At 40.1% G+C, this 22,193-nt stretch overlaps 1 protein-coding gene across 2 annotated transcripts in view; it reads left to right on the forward strand.

Moving 5' to 3' along the window:
- The window catches only part of SLC4A4 (solute carrier family 4 member 4), a 392,678-nt gene that overhangs the window by 311,365 nt on the left and 59,120 nt on the right, over positions 1-22,193 (forward strand). For both annotated transcript variants that reach the window (XM_027854521.1, XM_027854522.1), the window contains exons 14-15: positions 5,739-6,010; positions 13,703-13,773. In XM_027854521.1, the coding sequence (XP_027710322.1) occupies positions 5,739-6,010; positions 13,703-13,773 (343 nt within the window). The remainder of the gene's footprint in view (positions 1-5,738; positions 6,011-13,702; positions 13,774-22,193) is intronic.

The following is a 22,193-nucleotide window of genomic DNA, read 5'->3' on the forward strand; positions in this document are numbered from 1 at the left end:
AAAGAAAGAAAGAAAGAAAGAAAGAAAGAAAGAAAGAAAGAAAGAAAATGAAAATAGCTTCAAAAATTCACTGGAATCAAAGACATAACAATTCTATACTAACTCAAGTAGTAACATCTAATCCAAAATTATTGTTTGTCCTTCATTCTTGAAGAGGACCATGGCATCGGGAAGGTGATGCCGTGACCTGCAAGCGAATTGGATTTAAGTGAGGGAGAACTGTGCGAAGTCACCAGCCTCACTTTCACCCCCAGAGCCATCTGGGTCCAGTGGCTAGATAAGGATCAGGACAACTGAAGATGGCACCAGATGCAGGGGGAGACCTTGGCTCTTTTAAGCTAAGGTCTACTTTGGACAGAGGAAGGGCAGAATCCACTTTTGTGACTTCTGACTTCTTTTGACCGTCATTTACTATCCATAGAGTGAACAAGTCTTATCTGAGTTAAATCTTTTCACAGATTATAGTAGGGATATAAATAGTGTCAGGCAGTAAAGAATAAGGGAAAGAGCCTTAGAATAAGCAGGTTTGGGTTCAAACCCCTGTTCTTCTACTTCTTAGCTTTATCACCTTAGAGAAGTCTCTAGCTTCTTCCTGTCATCAAATAAGTGACTGATTTACAGAGGAAATTATAAATTCCCTTTAGGAATTTGTACTTAATTTGTCCTGTAAAACCTAGAAATAGGTTCTGGGTTCTTATTAGCTACTTCATTGAGGAGGTAATAGAAATTGAGTACTGCATTAATGGTCTTTATTTATTATTGCTATGGGAGTAGACCCTCGATAAGTCACGTAATCCTGTCTGCCTCAGTTTCCTCATCTGTAAAATGAGCTGGAGAAGGAAATGGCAAACTATTCCAGTATCTTTGCCAAGAAACCCCCAAAATGGCATCATGGAGAGCTGGCCATGACTGAACAACAACCAGAGAGGGTTAAGAAAAAGGCCTTCCATTTATAGTCCCCAAAAGTTTCTGTTCATTTCAAGGAGAGTTGAATTTAAAAATGTATTTTTTAATTTTAATTTAAAAGTGGATTTTTTAGGTTTAGGAGGAGACAATAGAAACAGGGTGCTCCAATGTAGAGGGTTGGTAGCTATGTGACCCTTAACCTCAATAAGTCTCCATTTCCTTATGGACCAAATGAAAATAACAATACCCATAATGCTCTCTTGCAAAGCTGTTTCATAAAGATCTCAGATCTAGAGTGAAAAGAAACCGCACAGGTCAACAAATACAACCCCCTCCTTTTACAGATGGAGAAACCAGTGTCCAGGGAGACTAAGGTCCCCCAAGTAGCAAGTAGCAGGCTGAATTTGAACTCAGGTCCTCAGTCTACAAAGACAGTAGCACTTTTCCCACCATGCCATGTGAAAATCAGATGAGTTCCTTTATTTCAGCACCACGTAAGTGCCGAATATAATCATATTATTGTCGTTGTTGTTACTTCAAGACTGGCCCCTTACGGCCTGTTTTGGGTAAAGCAGAGGACTTCGTGCTCTACATTTCAACCTAACGCTGCAGCTTTTTCTTAGCTTTTTTGGGAATTCCTTGTTAACATGTGACCCCTGGGACACTGGAAAGAACTCCACTCCTGCTGGTTTACAGCAGAGTCAGGAAGCTTTCTGTGTCTAAGAAAGCTCATTGTGTGAGAGGAGAAGGCCTTTGTGGGAAGATTAAGCCGCTCTATGCCCTACGCAGGAACGAACAGAAGCCGCCTCTTCCCAAAGATTTACAGGCAGCAAAACGATCAGAGCCTTAATCTGGAGAAAATGTTTCTGCTGCTTTCCTCTAGATAATTCTGAGATAGAAATTATTTCCTTTTATTAAGCAAATTAATGTCTTGCTTTCCCTTCAAATAGCCCGTAATGAGCAAAGTAAACAAAGTGCCCCATGATTTGTCTGGAAATTATATCTGATGAGAAGTGCAATGTCAAAGGGGAAAAGATTTTTCTTTAAATACAGCACTAAACAATATGGTACTGTTTTATGTACCAGCCTGCCTTTATTTTGATCAAATTACTTTATTATTATTATCATTATTTGGTACATGTTCTTAAAAACAGTATAACAATGGTAAAAATAATTTTATCAGTCCTCTCCTTAGACTTTCACATGGTTTGGGGGGCTAAAAGGAAAAGGTAGGAACAGGTATAGGCAGCTAGGACCCAGAGTTAGGAAAACCTGAGTTCAAATCCAGCTTCAAACCCCTACTAGCTGTGTGACCCTGGGCAAGTCATTTCACCTCTGTTTGCCTCAGTTTCCTCAGCTGGAAAATGGGGATAAGAAAAGTACCCACCTCCCAGGGTTATTGTGAGCATAAAATAAAGTTACATTTATAAAGTACTTTGCAAACCTTAAAGGGCTACATAAATGTTGTTTATTATTATTATTGTTGTTATTATTATTATTAGTATTAGTATTGTTGTTATATCAGAAACAATGCTGGATCAGAAGGCCTGGTATTGAGTCCTGGCCCCACAATTTGCTATCTTGAGCAAGTCTCTCTAGGTCTTGGTTCCCTTACCTATAAATGGAGGAGGTTGGACCAGCTGACCTCCAAGGTCCTTTTTGGCTTGAAAGCCACGATTCTGATCGGAAACTTGCCACTGGCTTAGGAGGCAAATGGGACTTTTGACATCTCAAGAATGGGGGGGAAATGGTCAGAGTATGGTATGCTCAGACAATACAGAGATGGAGGGAAAAGAGAAAGGAAAGTAGCAGGAAGTTCCAAACCCAATGGTCTTTCTGTTAACCTATACAGTTAATTAGTGGTAGGGTATACATGAAGCAGCTGGTGGCACAGTGGATAGAGTGCCAGGCCTGGAGTCCGGAAGACCTGAGATCAAATCTGGCCTCAGACACTTACTAGCTGTGTGACCCTGAGCAAGTCACTTAATCCTGTTTGCCTGTTTCCTCATCTGTAAAATGAGCTGGAGAAGGAAATGGCAAACCACGCCAGTATCTTTGCCAAGAAAACCCCAGATGGGAACATGAAGAGTTGGACACAACCAAAATTACAGAACAGTGAACTATTTCTCATAACCATACCATGGTAGTAGGGTTAATCCTTATTTTGACTGATAATCTTGTTCTAAATTTTGAAGAAGTGACCCCTATCTTATTAGTCCTTGTTCTTCCTACTTTAAGCACACCATTTCTGTGGCTATTTTCCACTGTTTTCAGTGATTGAGACCAGATAAGACGGTTTTAGGGTCACTCAGACCCAAGTATTTATTTTTCCAGTTAGTCTAGGTATCTTTTTTCTTTGCAAGATCTCATAATTGGAATCTTCCCATCTCCCCCTTTCCCAAGTGATGATGTTTCAACCTCATGCAAATAAAAGGATCTTATTCTTGCTACAATTCTTATAAACAAGCTAAAACATTGGAGGGGAAGATGAGATTGTTGAACACAGGCCTTTTTAGGGAAGCAAAGATAAGTGTAATTAAAAAGAAATACTTTTAAACACTTCTTTTCGCTGGTGATCTCTTGGTCAAGTGGATAGGGAGCAAACCCAGAAATAAAAAACCCTGATTCCTAATTCTTCTGATGACTCATTGTAGATCCCAGATTGCTTTGTCTAGTATTTATCTCATTCAAGAAACATTTATTAATTTTAATATTAATTGACAAATTATTAGTTTAGTAATAAGAAACTAGTGTGGCCCAGTGGATTGAAAGCTGACTTGGATTCTGGGAAGAGCTTACTTAAGGTCCCACTTTTGACACTTACTGACTTTGTGGCCTGGGGCAAGTCTTTAAGACTGGAAGATAGAGATTAGGCACAATCAGTTCCCCTATACTAATGACATTCCAGGTCTGATAAAACAAATAATGAAAGTTTGTTGAATGAATGAATGCATGGATGGATGGATGTTTCTAAATCACCTGGAGGAAATTCATTATATAATAAACATATTTCATTATTATCTGGTGTTTTGTGAAGTAAGGGCTCAAATGATACCCTATCAGGAGCTAAATCAAATTCGGAGCACGGGAAGTGTGCTTTAGAGGCAGGAAAACTGAACCAGGAGTAAGGGAACTTGGATTCCAACCCAACCTCAGTCACTGAACCTTGGACAAATCCCTTAACTTCAAACATAATTCTACTCATCCATAAAATGTGGGTGTTAGACTAGATAAATGACACGATAGGCCCCTTCCATCTATCAGCTTATGTTTATGCTACTTCTATTGGTCTTTTGTGGGATTTCAGAGACTTACCATCAACAACCCCAGTGTCACTGGGGAATGAATGGTAGTTTGGGTCTTGATCTAACTCCACAGTGGTATTAAAATCCAATATTAGGAAAGATTGGAAATTCAGGCTGAAGACTTAGAGAAAGGTCCTTAATTTATCTATTTTTAATATGGAAAATTGGAATGATACCCATCTCTATATCACCAAGACAGGCTGCATAGTATTGTGGAGTGAGGGTTGGCTTTGGAATCAGAAAGAAGTGGCTTCAACTCTTGCCCATGAGACATACTAGCTGTGATAAGTGGGTTTAAGTCCACTTAAATTTTCAGCACCCCAGGCAACTTGCTAAGACAGTGACGATGATGATGATGATGATGATGACGATGATGATGATGATAATCATCATTGATGATGATAATGATGCTAACATTTTGTACCAGGCACTGTACTAAACACTTTATAAGTATCTCATTCATTTGATTTTTACAACAACCTTGCATGGTAAGTGATATTATTATTCCCATTTTATAGATGAGGAAACTAAAGCAAACAGAAATTAAGCAATTTACCCAGGATCACATAGCTAGTTCTCCGTATTTCCAGGCTTAGCTCAGTGTCTGGCATGTATTAATCATTTAACAAATATTTGTTGATAGATTGATCTTCACTGGTGAAAGGGATGTTGTATGTGTATGAAATTACAGGCCCAGACTCCTCTCCCTCCTCCCTATCCCTCAAAAGTATCTCACAGAAAGTTCATAAGGAATGTGTAAAAAAAAGAACAATTGTAAAGTCACCTCCAAATATGTTGAAATAACCGCAATGGTTTAACTGGACTCATTTTCCTTACCACTCATTCCTTACCAGCTCTTTGCTTTGGTTCTTTGTTGAAACTGGAATATATTTATATATTTTGAAAGACTGTGGCATCCTTGGATGCAGGTGACTGACTGTGCCAAGGTAGGTGGGAAAAGAGGAAAGGGGTGTTCCTGACTCCCATCTTCTCAAATCAGTAGCAACTTACAATAGAATGCCACTCAGGCTAATAGGGGAAGACTCTCCTTCCAAGGAAGGTCTAAGTGTCCCCAAGGACAGATTATCTGGTCCCTTTCTCTGTGCTTCTCTCACAATTTCTGGAATTATTTCCTTTGGGAAGCTCAATTATCTAGGCTGGAATGACTAAATTACTGAATTTTGGCATTTCTGGGAGGATAGGACAGTGGGTAGGACATTAGGCTTGGAGTCAAGAAGACCTGAGTTCAAATCCAACCTTAGACACTTACTAGCTATATGACCTTGGGCAAGTCTCTTTGTTTCTCTTGGCTTCAGTTTCCTCATCTGTAAAATGATGGGGTTGGATTCACTGGTCTCTTTAAGGTCCCTCCCACTTCTAAATCTATAACCCTATAACCCAGAGTATGCTTCTTTCCTAGGACCTGTAGCTGATTTTTGACATATATTTATTAATTCATTAGCTTCTGAGGGTCCAATTCTTTGTGTGTAGAGGCAGAGTCTAAATCTCTTTCTTGCTTTCTTCCAGAGACAACGGTTTTGACTATCTGGAGTTCCGTCTGTGGATTGGTCTGTGGTCCTCCTTCCTGTGTCTCGTCTTGGTGGCCACGGACGCCAGCTTCTTAGTGCAATACTTCACCCGCTTCACTGAAGAGGGCTTCTCCTCTCTCATCAGCTTCATTTTCATCTATGACGCATTCAAGAAGATGATCAAGCTGGCTGATTACTATCCGATCAACTCCCACTTCAAAGCGGACTACATCACTCATTTCTCTTGTGCCTGCGTACCTCCAGACTCAGGTGAGGATGTGCCCCTCAGCTTCTACCTGCTCTGACTCTGGTGGTGGGGACAGTGACACATGGTCATGATGTAAAAGTAGGCTGGTTCCCAGAAAAGTCTGGCGTGCTCCCCCTACTCCCTCCAGAAATTTCCAAACACCAGCTCAGGCACTAATGACATTCACCCAGATGTTGTGTTAAATTGAGGAACTATAGCTGAAGCATGGGAACGTCAGACGAGTCAGTGAGCTTCTGTTAAGCACCTACTATTTGTCAGACAGTGTGCTGAGCTCCGGGGATACAAAGACAGGGAGAGGTCGGTCACTGCTCTTAAGGGGCTCACAGAGAAGACCATATGCAAACAAAAATATACAAAGAGGTTAGATATGGGATACACAGAAGACAATCAGCAGAGGAAAGGCATTCTCCACTGCTCTTCCCATTAGATTACACTGTTCCTGAGAAGTCGGAGTATGTATAGTAACAAGGGTTCCAACGTATCTTTGAGTCATTACAATAACTCATATAAAATCTGACACATTCTCATAAAATCTAGGAGTTTGAGCATTTTGTCTGGGAGTCAGGAGATTTGGGTTCAAATCCCGATCTGACACTCACTGTGTGACCTTAGGCCATTCACTTTATCCTCTAGACCTCACTTTCTTCATCTGTAAAATGAATCAGACTACTATTCTTTTCCCCTCATTTTCTTCAAATAATTGTCATGTGGAATGAAATTGAAGGCCTCTACCATGCTGGTCACCCTCTTCTAGGTGCTCTACAATTGTCTTTCCCAAAATATGGCACCCAGAATTAAACAGTACTCCAGATATGCTCTAGTCAGAATAGAATAGAGTGGAACTATCAACTCCCTACCTCGAGGATGCCAATATATTGAGTTTACAATCCACTAAGATGCCTAGATCTTTTTCAGATAAACTGCTCTCTAACCGCTCATCCCCTATCTCATACAAGCAAAATTAATTTTTAAGCCCAAAGTATTTTATTCCTGTTGAATTCCATCTTCTTAGATTCAGCCAGAGTTTTTAGCCATCCAAGATGTTTTTAGATCCTGACTGTAATCCAAGTTGTTAGCTCTTCCTTTGTGTCATCCGCAGATTTGATACGCATTCTATGTATACCTTTGCAGAATCCATTACTAAAAATGTTAAAAAAGCAGAGGGCCAAGCCCAGATCTCTGGGGGACTAGACATCAGCTAAGTTTACATGGAATCCTTAATGATGACCCTTTGGGTCTGGCCATTCAACCAAGTCTAAATCCCCCTTCTGTCTAGTTCTCATCTTTCCATTCTCTCTCTCTCTCTGTCTCTCTCTCTCTGGCTAGGCAATGGGGTTAAGTGACTTGCTCAGGGTCACACAGCTAGTAAGTGTTATGTGTCCGAGGCTGGATTTGAACTCAGGTCCTCCTGAATCCAGGGCTGGTGCTCTATCCACTGTGCCACCTAGCTGCCCCCTCATTTTTTCTCTAAGAATAGTATGAGATACTTTATCAAAAAGTTTTGTTGAAATCTAGGTAAACTAGATTGGTGACATCTCCCTGACCTATCGGTTTAATAACATTGTCAAAGAAGGAAATGATGTTAGTGACTTCAGTTGGACCATTCTGGCTCTTGGTGATCTTTGCTTCCTGTTCTCAATACAGATTAGGTCTAAGAGGTATTGTGGTGAATTGTCCTCTACCCAAGAAAAGCCAAAACAAAACATAAAATTTTTTACGTGAAAAACGAAATAGAGAGAGTGTCTGCCTCACTCCTCCCCAGGGAGAGCTGTGGTTCCAAAACACAAAGGTTAGCTCAAAGTTTAATAGGAACCTGCCAATGCTGAGATCCATGTTGGCTTCCTCAGCAGGTTTGAGTAAACCCACACTGAGATTTACTAAAAGGAATGGAAATTCAACATGCACACAAAGTCACCTTGAAGTTTCCACCTCTCATCCATCGCACTAGAAAAAAAGGTCAGGCTGGTGTCAGTCACATACCTAGATGGCCTTAGCTAAACTTGAATTCATTTGTTTTATTATTTGGATGGAGATGGAAAGGGGGAAATAAATGAAAATAATGATAATAAAAGCACTTTCAGGTTTGCAAGGTGCTATGTGTAGGCTATCTTATTTGATTCTCTCAATAGCCCTGAAAGGTGGGTGCTCACATTTTTAAAGTGAGGAAACTGAGGCTGATAAAGGTTAAATGACTTTCCCAAACTTATACAGCCAGTAAATGTCTGAGTGATGATTTTAACTCAGATCTTCCTGTTTCAAAGTCCAACCCTCTATCTACTGCACCATCTAGCTTAAGTAGTATCTATGGTATCTGGAGTAAATGTGAAGATAAAGCAAAACCTTCACATTTGTCCTTTTTTTCTGAGAAGTATCTGATCCTTGTTTACCTGAGAACATGATATTGAGACAGGAACGGATTTTATACTTGAATTACAGGTGCTAACTCAATCTGGTTTTAGCTTCTTCTTTGACCTAAGTTACACTTGGCTTTCTCGGTTCTGTTGTGAAAGTCAGAAGCTTTGTCTGACCAAGATTTGAAAGGTCCTTGGCCGCATATAGTTCTGTGCATGAGAAAGCTGCACCAGGATGGAACCACCAAGTTTAAGAGATTGAATTAAAGACATTGCACCATCTTTCTCTTCCAAGATGTGGCTGTGTAACAGACAGAGCCCTCTGTGCATCATTTTTCAGTACTGACTCTGAGCTTAAGTGGAGAAGGGAGCTGATGGGAAAGGGTTCTCTTCTGGACTTTTGATCCCCTCTCTCCTCCTATCTATCTTAGTTGGCAAGATTGGTCCACTGGTATTATGGAGAGCAAAGTCATTTGTGGAACAGAAAACAACCCAGCAAATGAACTTTGGCCATTTTCATGAATACCTCCAGAGGTTAATGATTCCCTTAGCTAACTTACCCCTATAGAGTTGGCTCGCAAACTTTAATATTTCTTGATAGGACACTGAAACTCTACCTTGGAAGGATAACAGAGTCAAAATTACATCCAGAACATTCTTAAAAAAAACAACAAAAGTCTGGTTTCTCATCACAATACACCCTCTGAGTTAAAGAATTTGATCAATGAGTCAATAATATTTAAATTGGCTACTGGTGTGTTTTTCAGCACCAGGAAAGTATGTAATAGTGAACTGGTAACTTCACAGATGGAGGTCGCCATCCTGCAGACTAGGAGGTAATTTTACAGGCATGGAAATGGGGGTCCTTCAATCACGGGTGAAACCCTAGGAGAGGCAGCTCCTCTCCCACATCACTGAACACTTTCTTGGTATAAGATGTTTATACAAAGCCTCATCCCTCATCGATGGGTGACATCTCTGCAGTATAGCTTTATGCATAGAATGCTAGGTTTCTGAAATAATATAATTCTACATCCCCAGGACTCAGTGATGGTGAAAAGAGGCTTTTTTTTTAGAGAATAAGAAAAGAAGCAGCTTTCTCCAAAAAGAGGAATAAATGTGTTTTGTTTTGGGCATAGATCTCTGTCTAAGGACACCATTGTAGGGAGTATGGAAGCTCTCAGTATCTTTGGCAATTCTTTAATATTCAAGGTTAAGTCAGACTTCATAGTATTCCATATTACCAATCATGGTAAAATTAATAATAAAAATCAGGGGCAGTTGGGAGGTACAGTGGATAGACAGTTAGACCTGGAGTCAGAAAGACCTGAGTTCAAATTTAGTCTCAGATACTTACTAGCTTAATCTGGGTCTGTCACTTAACCCTATTTGCCTCAATTTTCTCATCTGTAAAACTGGGATAATAATAGTACCTACTTCCCAGAGTTGTGGGGATCAAATGAAATAATGTTTTTAAAGTACTTAGCATAGCGCATGGCACATAGTAAACACTATATAAATGTTAGCTATTATTGTTATTATTATTATTATTATTATTATTATTAGCAGTAGTAGTAGTTACTTAGGTGAACCAAAGGGAGAGTCAAATAGAAATAGCAAAATACAATTCCCCTGTCTTAGATTGATATGTAATGGATAACTTTTTCTTCTGTGTTATTTCCTCCTAATGCTGTTCTCTCCTTTTCCCCAAAGACTTTTTTTAAAGCTTGTAGCAGGATGGAAATATTATCTGTGAGTAAATATTACAGATAATCGGATATATGTTATCCATCCAGTCCAGTCTGAAGCAGAAATCCCAGGAAGATTTGGGGTGGTTATTTAGTTTTAAAAATTAGTATTTAGTATTGTCTATTTGGGGCAGCTAGGGGGAACAATGGATAGAACCCAGGGTTTGGAGTCAGGAAGACCCAAGTTCAAATTTGACATCTGACACTTAGTAGCTGTGTGACCCTGGGCAAGTCACTTAACTCATTTTGCTTCAGTTTCCTCATCTGTAAAATGAGCTGGAGAAGAAAATGGTGAACCGTTCTAATATCTCTGCCAAGAAAACCCCAAAACAGGGTCACAGAGTCAGACATGACAGAAATTACTCAATATCAACAAAATTGACTATTTTTGTTCTTTCATTTCTGACATTCTTTGAGCATTTCATGCTGTTTTACTGGTGGAACAACTGGCCCCCCTCCCCCATTCCTTGGGTTATTTTGTTGGTAAGAGATTAGGGACCAAACCTGTGATTTTATTAGTATAGAAAACTTCCAGGCGAGTAAGCTTCCTTGACCTATACAGCTTGGCTTCTTCTCTGCTCCTCAGTCTTACAGAGTTGCCTACTTGAGACTTGTGAATCTCAAATAGAAACAGGAGATACCAAAAGGTGCATAAGGATCCCTACCAGGGGCATCTTGACTTAGAAAATCACACATTAACATTATCTATAGTCTATTGTATTTGTATTCATTTTATTAAATATTTCCCAATTACATTTTAACCTGCTTTCTGCTCCACTTGGGAGTGTGGACTGCCTCAGTGTGTCTGGGGCCACCTGCCTAAATCACTGAGTGATTTGCCAGGGTCACACAGAGGGGCAGGATGTGAACCCAGGTCTTCCTCATTTTGAGGCCAACTCTTTACTTATGGGGTCATGCTGCTTCTCTAAACAATATGCAACACAAATATTAATCCCTTTGTGTTGTAGTTATTGAGTGGTTAAATCAATTCCAAGTCACTATTTTCTCCATTTGCCCCATATACTACATATCTCGTAAATATTTATTGAATGGAAAAAATGGGGTGAGAAATTGTAATTTTATTGCCACAGGATTATTTTCTCTTTGAGGTTTATTTAACTCAATCATGGACAGAGAGTGCTACATCCCTTTAGGCAGAGAGGAGCTAGGTTGAGAATTGAATAACAATTATGCTTCAAACTGGGAATCCTGCCTTCAGCAATCAGCTGTTGCTTGTCTCTACCTCCTACCCTCTGGTGACCAACCATCCATCTCTTGGGGTATTGGACAGACTTCCATTGATCACTGATGCCAGGCTGTGAGAAGCCATACAAGGACCCTGTCACTGACACTTCTTCAGTAAGGAATGTATTCTATTCTATATACCAGCCCTGAATCATATACCATCTATATACTATATACCATCCTCTTTTCTAGCCCCTAGAGACACATTTATGTAGCTCTCCTGCTTTCTTATATACCTATGTAAAGAGAAATCAAATCCAGTTTAAGAAATGGTGAAAGGCAAAGGCCAAGAACTCATAAATACATTTCCCTATTCTTAAAGTCTTCCATTCCCACAGATATCTTTAAGACCAACTGAAATGACCCCTAGAAAGGGAAGGAATTAAAAAAGGGTGACCGATGCAAAAGTTCTACGAAAATTCCCTGGAATTAAGCAACAGCAACAAAGCATTCCCAAGGAGAGTGGTATCCAAAATCTCCCCCCTTCCAAAGCAAATAGATCCCATTGGTTCTCTGGTTTAAAAGAACTGTGTCAGGTAAAGGCAAGGACAGAATGAAGGTTTCTGGAATTCTCCGTGTTCTCATTCATTCCAGAGTGCTTTTTAAGGATCAGAGGTTTAGAGCTGGAAGGAAACTTCAAGGTCACCAAGACCAGCCCCTCATTTTACAGATGAGATGTAAGTGATTTCTCCAAGGGTGGAATTTGAACCCAAGGCCTCTGACTTCAGAATGATTAAATGAGATTATGTACCTGAAATCCTTTGCAAACTTAACTCCATAAATACTAGGTTTTTTTTGTTAGTTTTGTTGTTTCATCCAACCAGATGAAAGGAAAAGTTGGAAAAGTTTGAATCCCCCAAATTAGAAAGTGAATAATTGTGATGGACAAGATGTTATAGCCTAAGTGGCAACTGAATTGTGGGACCTTCAGGAAAATATGCAGATTTATGATCTCAAGTCCCAATTACCCAACACTTCAGGGTTTGCACATCTCCTTCCTCATGCGATAATGGTGTGTAAGGTGGCAAATCAGGGGATCCAAGTTCAAATCCCAGCTCTGCTGCTTGCTATGTGATAATGGGAAAGTCACTTGACCTCTCTGGGCCCTCGGTTTCCTCATCTGTTAGAATGAGTGGGTTGGACTAGATAATCTTCTGGATCTATATCTGTGCTCCTATGAGGTAAGTAGTACAAAGTAGTCTAATCCCCATTTCACAAATGAGGAAATTGAGACCCAGGGAAGGAGAAGAAATTTATTCCTAAAGCAGAAGTATGATATAGCAGCCAAAAATGCTAATGTGTTCTTAGGTTACATCGAGAGGCAGAGTGTCAGGACTTGGGAAGTGATAATTCTGCTATTCTCTGCCCTGGTCAGATCACATGTCTGTTGCATTCGTTTCTGGTTGCCATATTGTAGGAAGAATGTGGTTGAAAGTGGAGTGTGTCCAGTGAAGGACAACCAGGAAGGCCTTGGGATCATAGCATGTGAGAATCTGTTGAAGGAAATGGAGAAGAAAAGACCCAGAGGGGGCCTACTTACTGTAGTTAAGAGCATTTGAAGGACTAAGGTGTATGTAGAAAGGTGGGAAGGGGAAGGAGGTGAGGAGAAAAGAGTTGTTCTAATGGCCCCAGAGGGTATCATTATAAGCCCTGGGTGTTGTTGTTGGGCCTGGAGGCAGGAAAAAGCTTCTTAACAATCAGAGCTAATCAGGACTGCCTCTGGAGGTGACTGGTTACCCTTCATTAGACACTGAAAACAAAGGTTGGATAACCACTTGTGAGTTATGGTGCCGAGAGGATTGTTGTTTAGCTGTAGATGAGACTAGGTGGTCTCTGAGGGCCTGGGCAATTCTTGGATTTCATCATTATACTGAGAGTCCTCAGTTATTGTCTTCCAGGTTCTAGGAGTGTGCGTGAGAGTGTGCGTAATAGACAGACACAGACAAAGACAGAGAGGTAGACAGAGACGGTAGAGAAGGGAGAGGAAAAGAAGGAAAGACAAAAAGAGAGAGAGAGAATTTGTATTTTGTCTGAACCCCCCATACAATGAAATATTGACTTCACCTTCTTACTGAAATTGCTACCATTCTTTTTTTTTCTAAAAAGAATTATCATAGAAGGACATAGCAGCAAAAGATGATCAAAAACTGATCAGCCTGAGAAAACAAATTTAATGAAACTTAATTGGATTGTAAACTGCCCCTTTATTTTGTGGCAGTTGGAGAAACCTAATTGCAAAACAAAACAGATCAAAACAAAATACTCTGCCTCTTTGTTTTTTTACACATTAAATTATAATTTTCATTTGTTTGTCTGGTGTTTATGGTTTCAAATCTCTCTTGTCTTGCAGCTAACGTGTCAGCTTTTGATGATATAACTTTCACCCCCACGGGGTTAGCCACGCCTTCTTCTGCTGTTACGGTGAGTGACAAATGGTCTTGATATTGAATACTGCCATTGCTGTGTTTGGGGTGTGGACGTGTCACTCACCTCAAAGTACTCCTGATATCACCACAAGCAAAATAGGGTCTAGCTCGAGAGGACTTTCTTTCACCTCTTAGTTTTTCTTTTTTTTCAACTGGAGTAAATATTGACTCTGACAATGTTTTCCAGAGATCTGCTTCCTCGTGACTCGCTCATTCTGTGAATGATGACCTTAAGATCTTTTCACATGGCAGTAGGTCTGATGCTGAATGAGAGTGCAGTGGGACTGTCTCTCCTTTGCAACCGCAGTTCAGAATTCTGTTTTGAATAGAATCCTGGGGAGGGTGGTGGTAGCAGAGCCCTCTCTGTGGTCAGGAAGGACCAATGACTCTGTTGCAAGATGTTCTTTCCCATGGCTCGTAACCAAGGAGCAAAAGGAAACCTGAAGCAAGACTTTACAAAAAGACTGCTCTGCATGCATGGAAAGTCTCCCACTGGAAGGAGACTTTTGTTTTAGAGCAAAAGGCTTTGGGGCAGCGGAAAGCTCTGTTTCAGCCTCCCAATTATGTCCCTTCTACACAAAACATGGCCTATTACCAGCTCCCCAGGCTTCATGGTAACAGCACTCAGGATATCTTAAATTGACCCAGTGCCCATCTCTTAGGAGTCCAAAACACCATGGTGACGTTATATAATGAAGACCCACAATGTCCCTCTGAAAGACTGGTTTATTTTGACGTGATCATTCTCTTCTTCCCTCTCCATTGACTTTTGGCTTTCTTTGACATTCTTCTACGTGTATAATTGAGGGAGGAAGTAAGAGGTAACAACCAACTGTAGAAACCAGCTTATAGGTCAAGTATAAGAAATGATGAGCTCAATGATCTTAGAAAAGCATGGAAGGACTTACTGGAAATAACGAAGAGTGAAATGAGCAGGACCAAGAGAACATTGTATACAGTAACAGCAACATTGTTTTAAGAACGACTTTGAGTGACTAAGTCATTTTGACTATTATAAATATCCAAATTAAATCACCAAACATTTAAGTGTTTACTGTATGCCAGACACTGTGCTAAGCACTGGGGGTACAATGCAAAGTCAAAAAGCAGCCCCTGCTTTCTAGGAACTCACAATCATTTGATGCAAACAAGTATATACAAATAAGGTATATATGGACAGCTGGGTAACGCCATAGTGCATAGAGCGCTGGACCTGGAGTCAGGAAGATGAGTTCAAGTGTGGCCTCAGACACTTACCAGCTGTGTCACCCGTTTGCCTTGGGTTCCTCATCTGTAAAATGGGGGTAATAATAGCACCTATCTCCCAATGTTGTGAGAATCAGATGAGATGATAATTGTCAAACGCTTACATAGTAAGTACTATATAAATGTTAGTGATTTTTATTATTATCATTATTGCATATGTACATAGGATAAGTGGGACGTCTGCAACAGTGGAAAGGCATTTGGATTGAAGGGAATCCAGAAAGGCTTCAGGTAGAAGGTGGGATTTTGATTGAGACTTGAAGGAGACCAGGGAAGCTAGAAGACGGATAATCCCTCTTAATTTTAGTTCCTTCTCTCCCTTGAGTATTTCCTCTTTATCTTGTACATAGCTTGTTTGTACATATTTACATGTTGTCTCCCCCATTAAACTGAGCTCCTCAAAGACAAGGACTGTCTTTTTACCTTTCTTTGTATCCCCCAGTGCTTAGCACAATGCCTGGTACCTTTTGTTGTCTGTTGTTCAGTCGTTTTTTCACCGCGTCCGTTTCTTTGTGACCCCATTTTGGATTTTCTTGACAGAGATACTGGAGTGGTTCCCATTTCCTTCTCCAGCTCATTTTACAGATAAGGAAACTGAGGTAGACAGGGCTAAGTGACTTGCCCAGGGTCACACAGCTAGTAAATGTCTGAGGCTGGATTTGAACTCACAAAGATGAGTCCTCCTGACTCCAGGCCAAGCACTCTATCCACTGTGCCGCCTACTTGCTTGGCACATAGTAGGTGCTTAATAAATATTTATTGACTGACTGAGATGAGGAAGAAGCAAATTACAGATGTGGGGGTTAGCCAGTGAAAATTCATGGAGTCAGGAGATAGAGTGTCTTGTGAGAGGAACAGAAAGGAGGATCATGTTAGTTGATCCTCCCCACCTTGGTGGAACCTCTCCCTGAAGCTCGCTCTGCTGTTTGGGGGTTCCTTAGCCTGGAACACCATTTCTTGAGGGAACCCAACCATGCTCGCTTCACTCCTAGCTTGATTTTTGCTCTGGACATCTAGCAGCCTTTCTTCTAAGTCGTCAGCCTCTGATTTCCCTTCCCCTTGCTGTCCAGATTCTCTTTCTGTATCTATGCATCATCTTCTCCCAGGAGACTGTAAGTTCCTTGAGGGCAGAGACCGCCATGTTTCCTTGTATCCATATCCTTAGCACTTAGGGCAATGCCTGCTTCATAGAAAGCACTTACTAAATGTTTAATCTCTCTTAGAACTGGAAAGGACCTCAGAGATTTGTTCTAGCGCAATAGCTTCGTTTTACTGATAAGGAAACTTAGGCACACGGAGTACCCTGTCTGAGATGAACGGAATCTCCTAGAACCGAGACTAGAGTCTAGGTTCCCTGTCTTCTCAAAGGAGAGAGAGGAAGATGAAAGGAAAAGAAGAAATCCTCAATTAAATTTTAAAAATTAAGTAAAAAATGTAGATGACACCATGCTTGAAATATTGAGTAAGAGATGAAAGGAGAGAAGAAAGGGGATAGACTGACTTGACTGCAAGTTACAGGGTTCCCTAACTTTGATAATGAACTCTCTGGGCTTTTGGATTTTTATTTATCACTATCCTCTCTGCCCTGCCCTGTAACCCAGGGTTTCTCCTGCTACCTTCCGTTATCACAAAATCATCCTGGCTGAATTCAGGAAAAGTTTCTGCTTTCTGACCTCTCCTGCATCTCCACTGCACTGTAGCAGTCATTTTATGAGTCTCTTATTGACTGACTTTCCCCACCATGCTTATTCTTTTTCTCCCCAAGTCTCCATCTTCCCATTTTCTTCCCTGACTCTCAGAGTGACTTCACCTGTCTCTTTATTGAGAAGATTGTGGACGATTACTGGGGACTTCATCAACTCTCCTTTTCTATTCCCTAAACCTTTCAATGTCCTCACCTGTCTTCCCTTCTTTCCCTCCAGATTCAGAGGAAGGTGTGGACCTTACTAGGTTTGAGCCCTCTACCTTGTACCCTCAAGCCTCTCTCCTTCCATCTCCCCCATGACCTTACTTCATAAAGGTTACATCCTTTCTCTGATATCTTTCCCTCCTTACTGACTCTTTTCCCTCTGCCTAAAAATATATTTATGTTCCCCATGCCAAAAATATATTCCCTTGGCCCCTCCACCCTTTCATCTGTTTCTTTCTCTTCATCTGCCTTGTGTTTCCTCACTACCCATGCATTTCTCAGTTCCCTGCAGTCTGATTCCCATCCCCAACAAACAACAGAAGCATCTCATGCTATTTTTTTCAGGCCTCATCCTCCTGGACCTGGGGAGGTCCACGTTTGACACTCTTGACTCACCCCAGCCTCCTTTGGTTTTCTGCACTCTCAGGATTCTCCTAGTCTATGGGTTTTCTTTTCTTTTCTTTTCTTTTCCTTTTTTCTTTCTTTTTTTTTTTTTTTTTTTGCTGTCGCCTCATCAGTTTCCAACTCCCGTAAGCATGGGTGACCTTGACCCTCTTTTTCTTTCCATTCCCTCCCTGGTGATCTCATCTACTCTCATGGTTTGTGTTATCACACTTTATCAGTTAACTCCTGAATCATATCTCCACCTCCACCCTTTGTGTAGACTCCTAGGACTGGGTTTTCAACCACCTGCTAGATATCTCCACCAAGATATTGTACCAGTAAACCTTACTCAAATGTCCCAAACTAAATTCATCAGCTTTCCCCCTAAACACGCCCCTTCCCCTAAATTTTCTGTTTTTTAAAATTTATTTTTCTGACACTGCCACTCGTTTACTCTCCTAGACTCATAACCTTAGAGTCATCTTTGACCCTTGCCTCTCTTAGACCTCCTAGATCTTTCCCTTTACTTTATCTAATCAGTTGGCCAGTCATATCTCTTATTGATTCTACCTTGGCAATATTTCTCATATCCAGGGTCTTGTCTTTATTACCCTAATTTGAACTTTTGTAATAACCTTCTCAATGTTCTCCTTCCCTCTGGTCTGTTCTTTCCCCAACCTGTCTGTCAAGGCACTACTGTTTTCAAAATTACATTTTATTTTTTAAACTATTAAGCAATTAATTAATTAATTAAACTATTAGGCAATAATTAAGCAATTAAACTATATTTTAAGCCATTAAGCAATTAAGCAAATTTAAACAATTAAGCAAAAAAAATCAAAATTTTTAAACTATTAAGCAATTATTTTTTTCCTCCCCTCTTCCTTCTTCTCTTGAAAAAAGAAAAAGTTAAACAAAACCCTTATAACAATTAAACGGAGTCAAGTAAAGCAAATTCCTATATTTGCCATGCCCAAAAATGTATGTTACATTCTGAATCTTGAACCTATCACCACTCTGTCAGGAGAAAAACATCTCATTGGTAATCTTCTGAATCGTGGTCAATGACTGCATTGATTTGATTTCCAAAGTCTTCCAAGATCATTCATTTTTACAATCTTAATGTTCAAGTATCAGTTACTCTCTTCTTTTTGATCACTTCATTCTGCATCAGTTCATACAAGTCTTCCTTTCATACAAATGAAGGAAACGATCTCTCTATTTCTTACCACACTACAGTATTCCATGACATTACTATGTCATACTTTGTCCAGCCATTCCTCAATCGATGGATACTCCCTTCGTTTTCAGTTCTTTGCTACCTCAAAAAAATCTGCTACAAATGTATTTGTACATATGTGTCCTTTCTCTCTTTCTTTGATTTCCTTATGGTTTCGATCTATCAGTGATATCACTGAATCAAATGGTATGCACAGTTTACTGACTCTTGGGGCATAGTTCCAACCCGTCATCTTTCTAATATACTGCTATGATTATTATACTAAAAAACCTTCAGTGGTATTGTCAGATTTGTGGTTGTTTATTTGTTTTCGTTGTGCCCAACTCTTATTGACTCCATTTCTTTCTTTTTTTGACAAAGATACTGGAATGATTTGCTATTTCCTTCTCCAGCTCCATTTCTAAGTGTCTTTATTCCCACTCTGGCCCCATGTCTACAGTGGACTTCTACTGCTCCTAGGTGAAGGTTGTTAGGAAGAATTGCCTCCTTCCCCCTCCTCCAAACAATGAGACCTGAGGCAAGTGGGGGTCTCATAGCTTGGGGGGGGTGATTCATTCTAAGAACCCCGTGGAGGGACCCTCCAACTGAATTAGCACTACAAATCTGAAGAACTGTATGGGTCCCGAGTTTGGTAGGTCTCGCTAGAGAAGGAATGAGGATTGTATTGACTGTCTCTGGGCTCAGGTGTGAGTTGTTTGCTTCTTAAGTAAATAAGAATTTATTTTTTGCCTGAGTGCTTGCGTGTGAGGCAAAAGCCCTTTCCCATTGCTGCAAAGCTCCAGATATGAAGCAGATTCGACCGGCCGCAGAATAAACCGTGGGTGAGAGCAAAACTAGCAGGATTCTGAGGTTTGGGGAGATAGGTTGGGTTTCCAAGAAGAACTGCCCGGGAGAGATTTTCTTGAGATGCCCCAAAGATAGAATCTGATCCATGTAATGAGCTTCAATTCAGTGCTGCCAGTCACATTTCTCAGTTCTTCACTTCCTTCAAGGCCTCTCTAAGGTGCTACTTCCTCCATTAAGTCTGTCCTGAACCTTCCCCAACTGAAACTGATCTTCCCTCCTCGAATTTCTCATAACCCTTTTCCCAAATCTCTTGCCATTTTAAACAGCCTTCCTTGTATCATATATATATATATGTGTGTATATATATATATACATATATATACACACACACATACATACACACACATGCACATATATATGCACTCATCTTTTCCTTTCTGTCAGATTAGTGCCTTAAAAGCACAGTCTGAGTCATGCACTTTTACTTCCAGTGGTTTTCACATAGTAGGTACATCATGATTCTATAATCAAATAGTTGGGGAAATGGGCTGGGGTCTGGACCTGTGATTTCACAAGAGAGTGTGGTATAGTGGGGTAGTATAGTGGCATTGGAATCAGGAAGACCGGGATCAAGGCCTGCCTCTAAAACACACAGCACTTATTGTATGAGTCACCTAGCACTTAGCACAGTGCCTGGCCCATAGTAGAAGTTTAATAAATATTTGAACTGAATCGATATAACCTCTGAGTGTCTCAAGCTATTGTCTAGGACTTAAAAACCAGACAAGTTGCCAATCAGTGGGGGAGGTTTCCATACAAAAAATTCTCTACACAGTGAAATCACAGATCTGGAAACCACAGATGGAATATACACACAAAAAGAAATTTATTATTATTATTAATAGTAATAGTTAGCATTTATATAGCACTTTCAGGTTTACAAAGCCCTTTACAAATATCATCTCATTTTATTCTCACAGCAACCCTGAGAGGTAGGTGTAATTATTATCTCCATTTAACAGATGGGAGAACCGAGGCCAGCAGAGGCTAAACAACTTGCCTAGGTCACATCAGTTATCTAAGGCTAGATCTGAACTTGGATCTTCCCTACTTGAGACCCAGCACTCTATCCACTGTGCCATCTAGCTGCCTCTAACACAGTAAATTAGCACAATAAAACAGTAAATTAGAAAGCCCAGATGAATGACTTGGTCCTATTATAGGATTTCACATGAAGGAGAAATAACTACTAGCTGAAGGGGCCAGGGAAGTTACGTTTACTTCCTAAAGGAAGTTACATTTGAAAGAAGCTTTTTTTATACGAGTAGAATTTTTATAGGCAAATAGGATTAAGGAGAAGGACATCATAGCCAGGGGAGCATAGTAGGTATGACCAAAGGGGTCGAGGTGTGCAAAGTAGAAAGCAGATTATAGGGACAGTGAGAATGACAAGTTTGATGGGAGCAAAAAGGTTTTGTTAAAGGAGTTTGTGGGAAATAAGATCGGAAAAGTAGATTGTGACCAAATTTTTTCGAGTATTTTCATGAGTCCTTATACCCTGAAACATCTCCCAGCTCTGAACAAAATGGGTTTATTTTCCAAACTTAAATATGGAATTGTATAGATCAGTCAATCAACAAACATACGTTAAGTGCCTGTCACGTGCCAAGTACATACAAATGTGTAAATGTATGCATATATATTTACAGATGAGGAAACTGAGGTAGACAGAAGCTATGTATTGCTATATAAATTTATGTATATAGAGATAGATAGTTGCTATAAATACATATAAGTATAGATACATAAATATGTGTATGTATTATGTACAATATATACATGTATATAGATATATATATACATATGTATGTACTTATATGTATGTATTTTTCTACTTATCTACCTACTTATCTACTTACCTACCTACTTATCTGTCTATCTATCTACTTATCTGTCTGCTTACCTACCTATCTGTCTACTTACCTATCTATGTACCTATTCTGTCTGTCTGTCTATCTATCTATCTATCTATCTATCTATTTATCTATCTGTCTATCTACCTATTCTATCTATCTGTCTGTCTGTCTATCTATCTTTCTATCTTTCTATCTATCTACTTATCTGTCTGCTTACCTATCTACCTAGTCTGTCTATCTATCTATCTGTCTGTCTGTCTGTCTGTCTGTCTGTCTATCTATCTATCTATCTATCTATCTATTTATCTATCTGTCTATCTATCTACCTATTCTATCTATCCATCCATCCATCCATCTATCTATCTATCTATCTATCTATCTATCTATCTACCTATCTATCTATCTGTCTGTCTGTCTGTCTGTGTCTGTCTATCTGTCTATCCACCTATTCTATCTATCTATCTATCCATCTATCCATCCATCCATCCATCCATCTATCTATCTATCTATATATCTATCCATCTATATTTTATCCAGGCTAGAAGTCCAGCCAAGACTCACAGGCCTGATTCCCCCCCGATCATTGACACAGAAACTCTCTTTCTGACCTGCACTGATTCTCCTCTCTTTGGCCAGCCAAGCAGCCCCCTGCTCTACTGGCTTACCGTGTTAGTCCTATACTTAGTTCAGACACTCGATTGCTTTTAGCTCATTGCAGCTCAAAACTCCTGAGCTTCTGCCTCTCCCACTAGCTGGAAGTGTGTGTGTGTGTGTGTGTGTGTGTGTGTGTGTGTGTGTGTGTGTGGGCATGCTCAGAAACCATTAAATAATCTTAAAGAAGGTTGGGCTGAGCAATACAGTCTATTTTCCTTCCACTTTAGAATCTCAATGGTTGGAAAAGATAACGGTATCAT

This window comes from Vombatus ursinus, unplaced genomic scaffold, assembly GCF_900497805.2.
Source record: "Vombatus ursinus unplaced genomic scaffold, bare-nosed wombat genome assembly UNPS02010461.1, whole genome shotgun sequence".
NCBI classification, from domain to species: Eukaryota; Metazoa; Chordata; class Mammalia; order Diprotodontia; family Vombatidae; genus Vombatus; species Vombatus ursinus.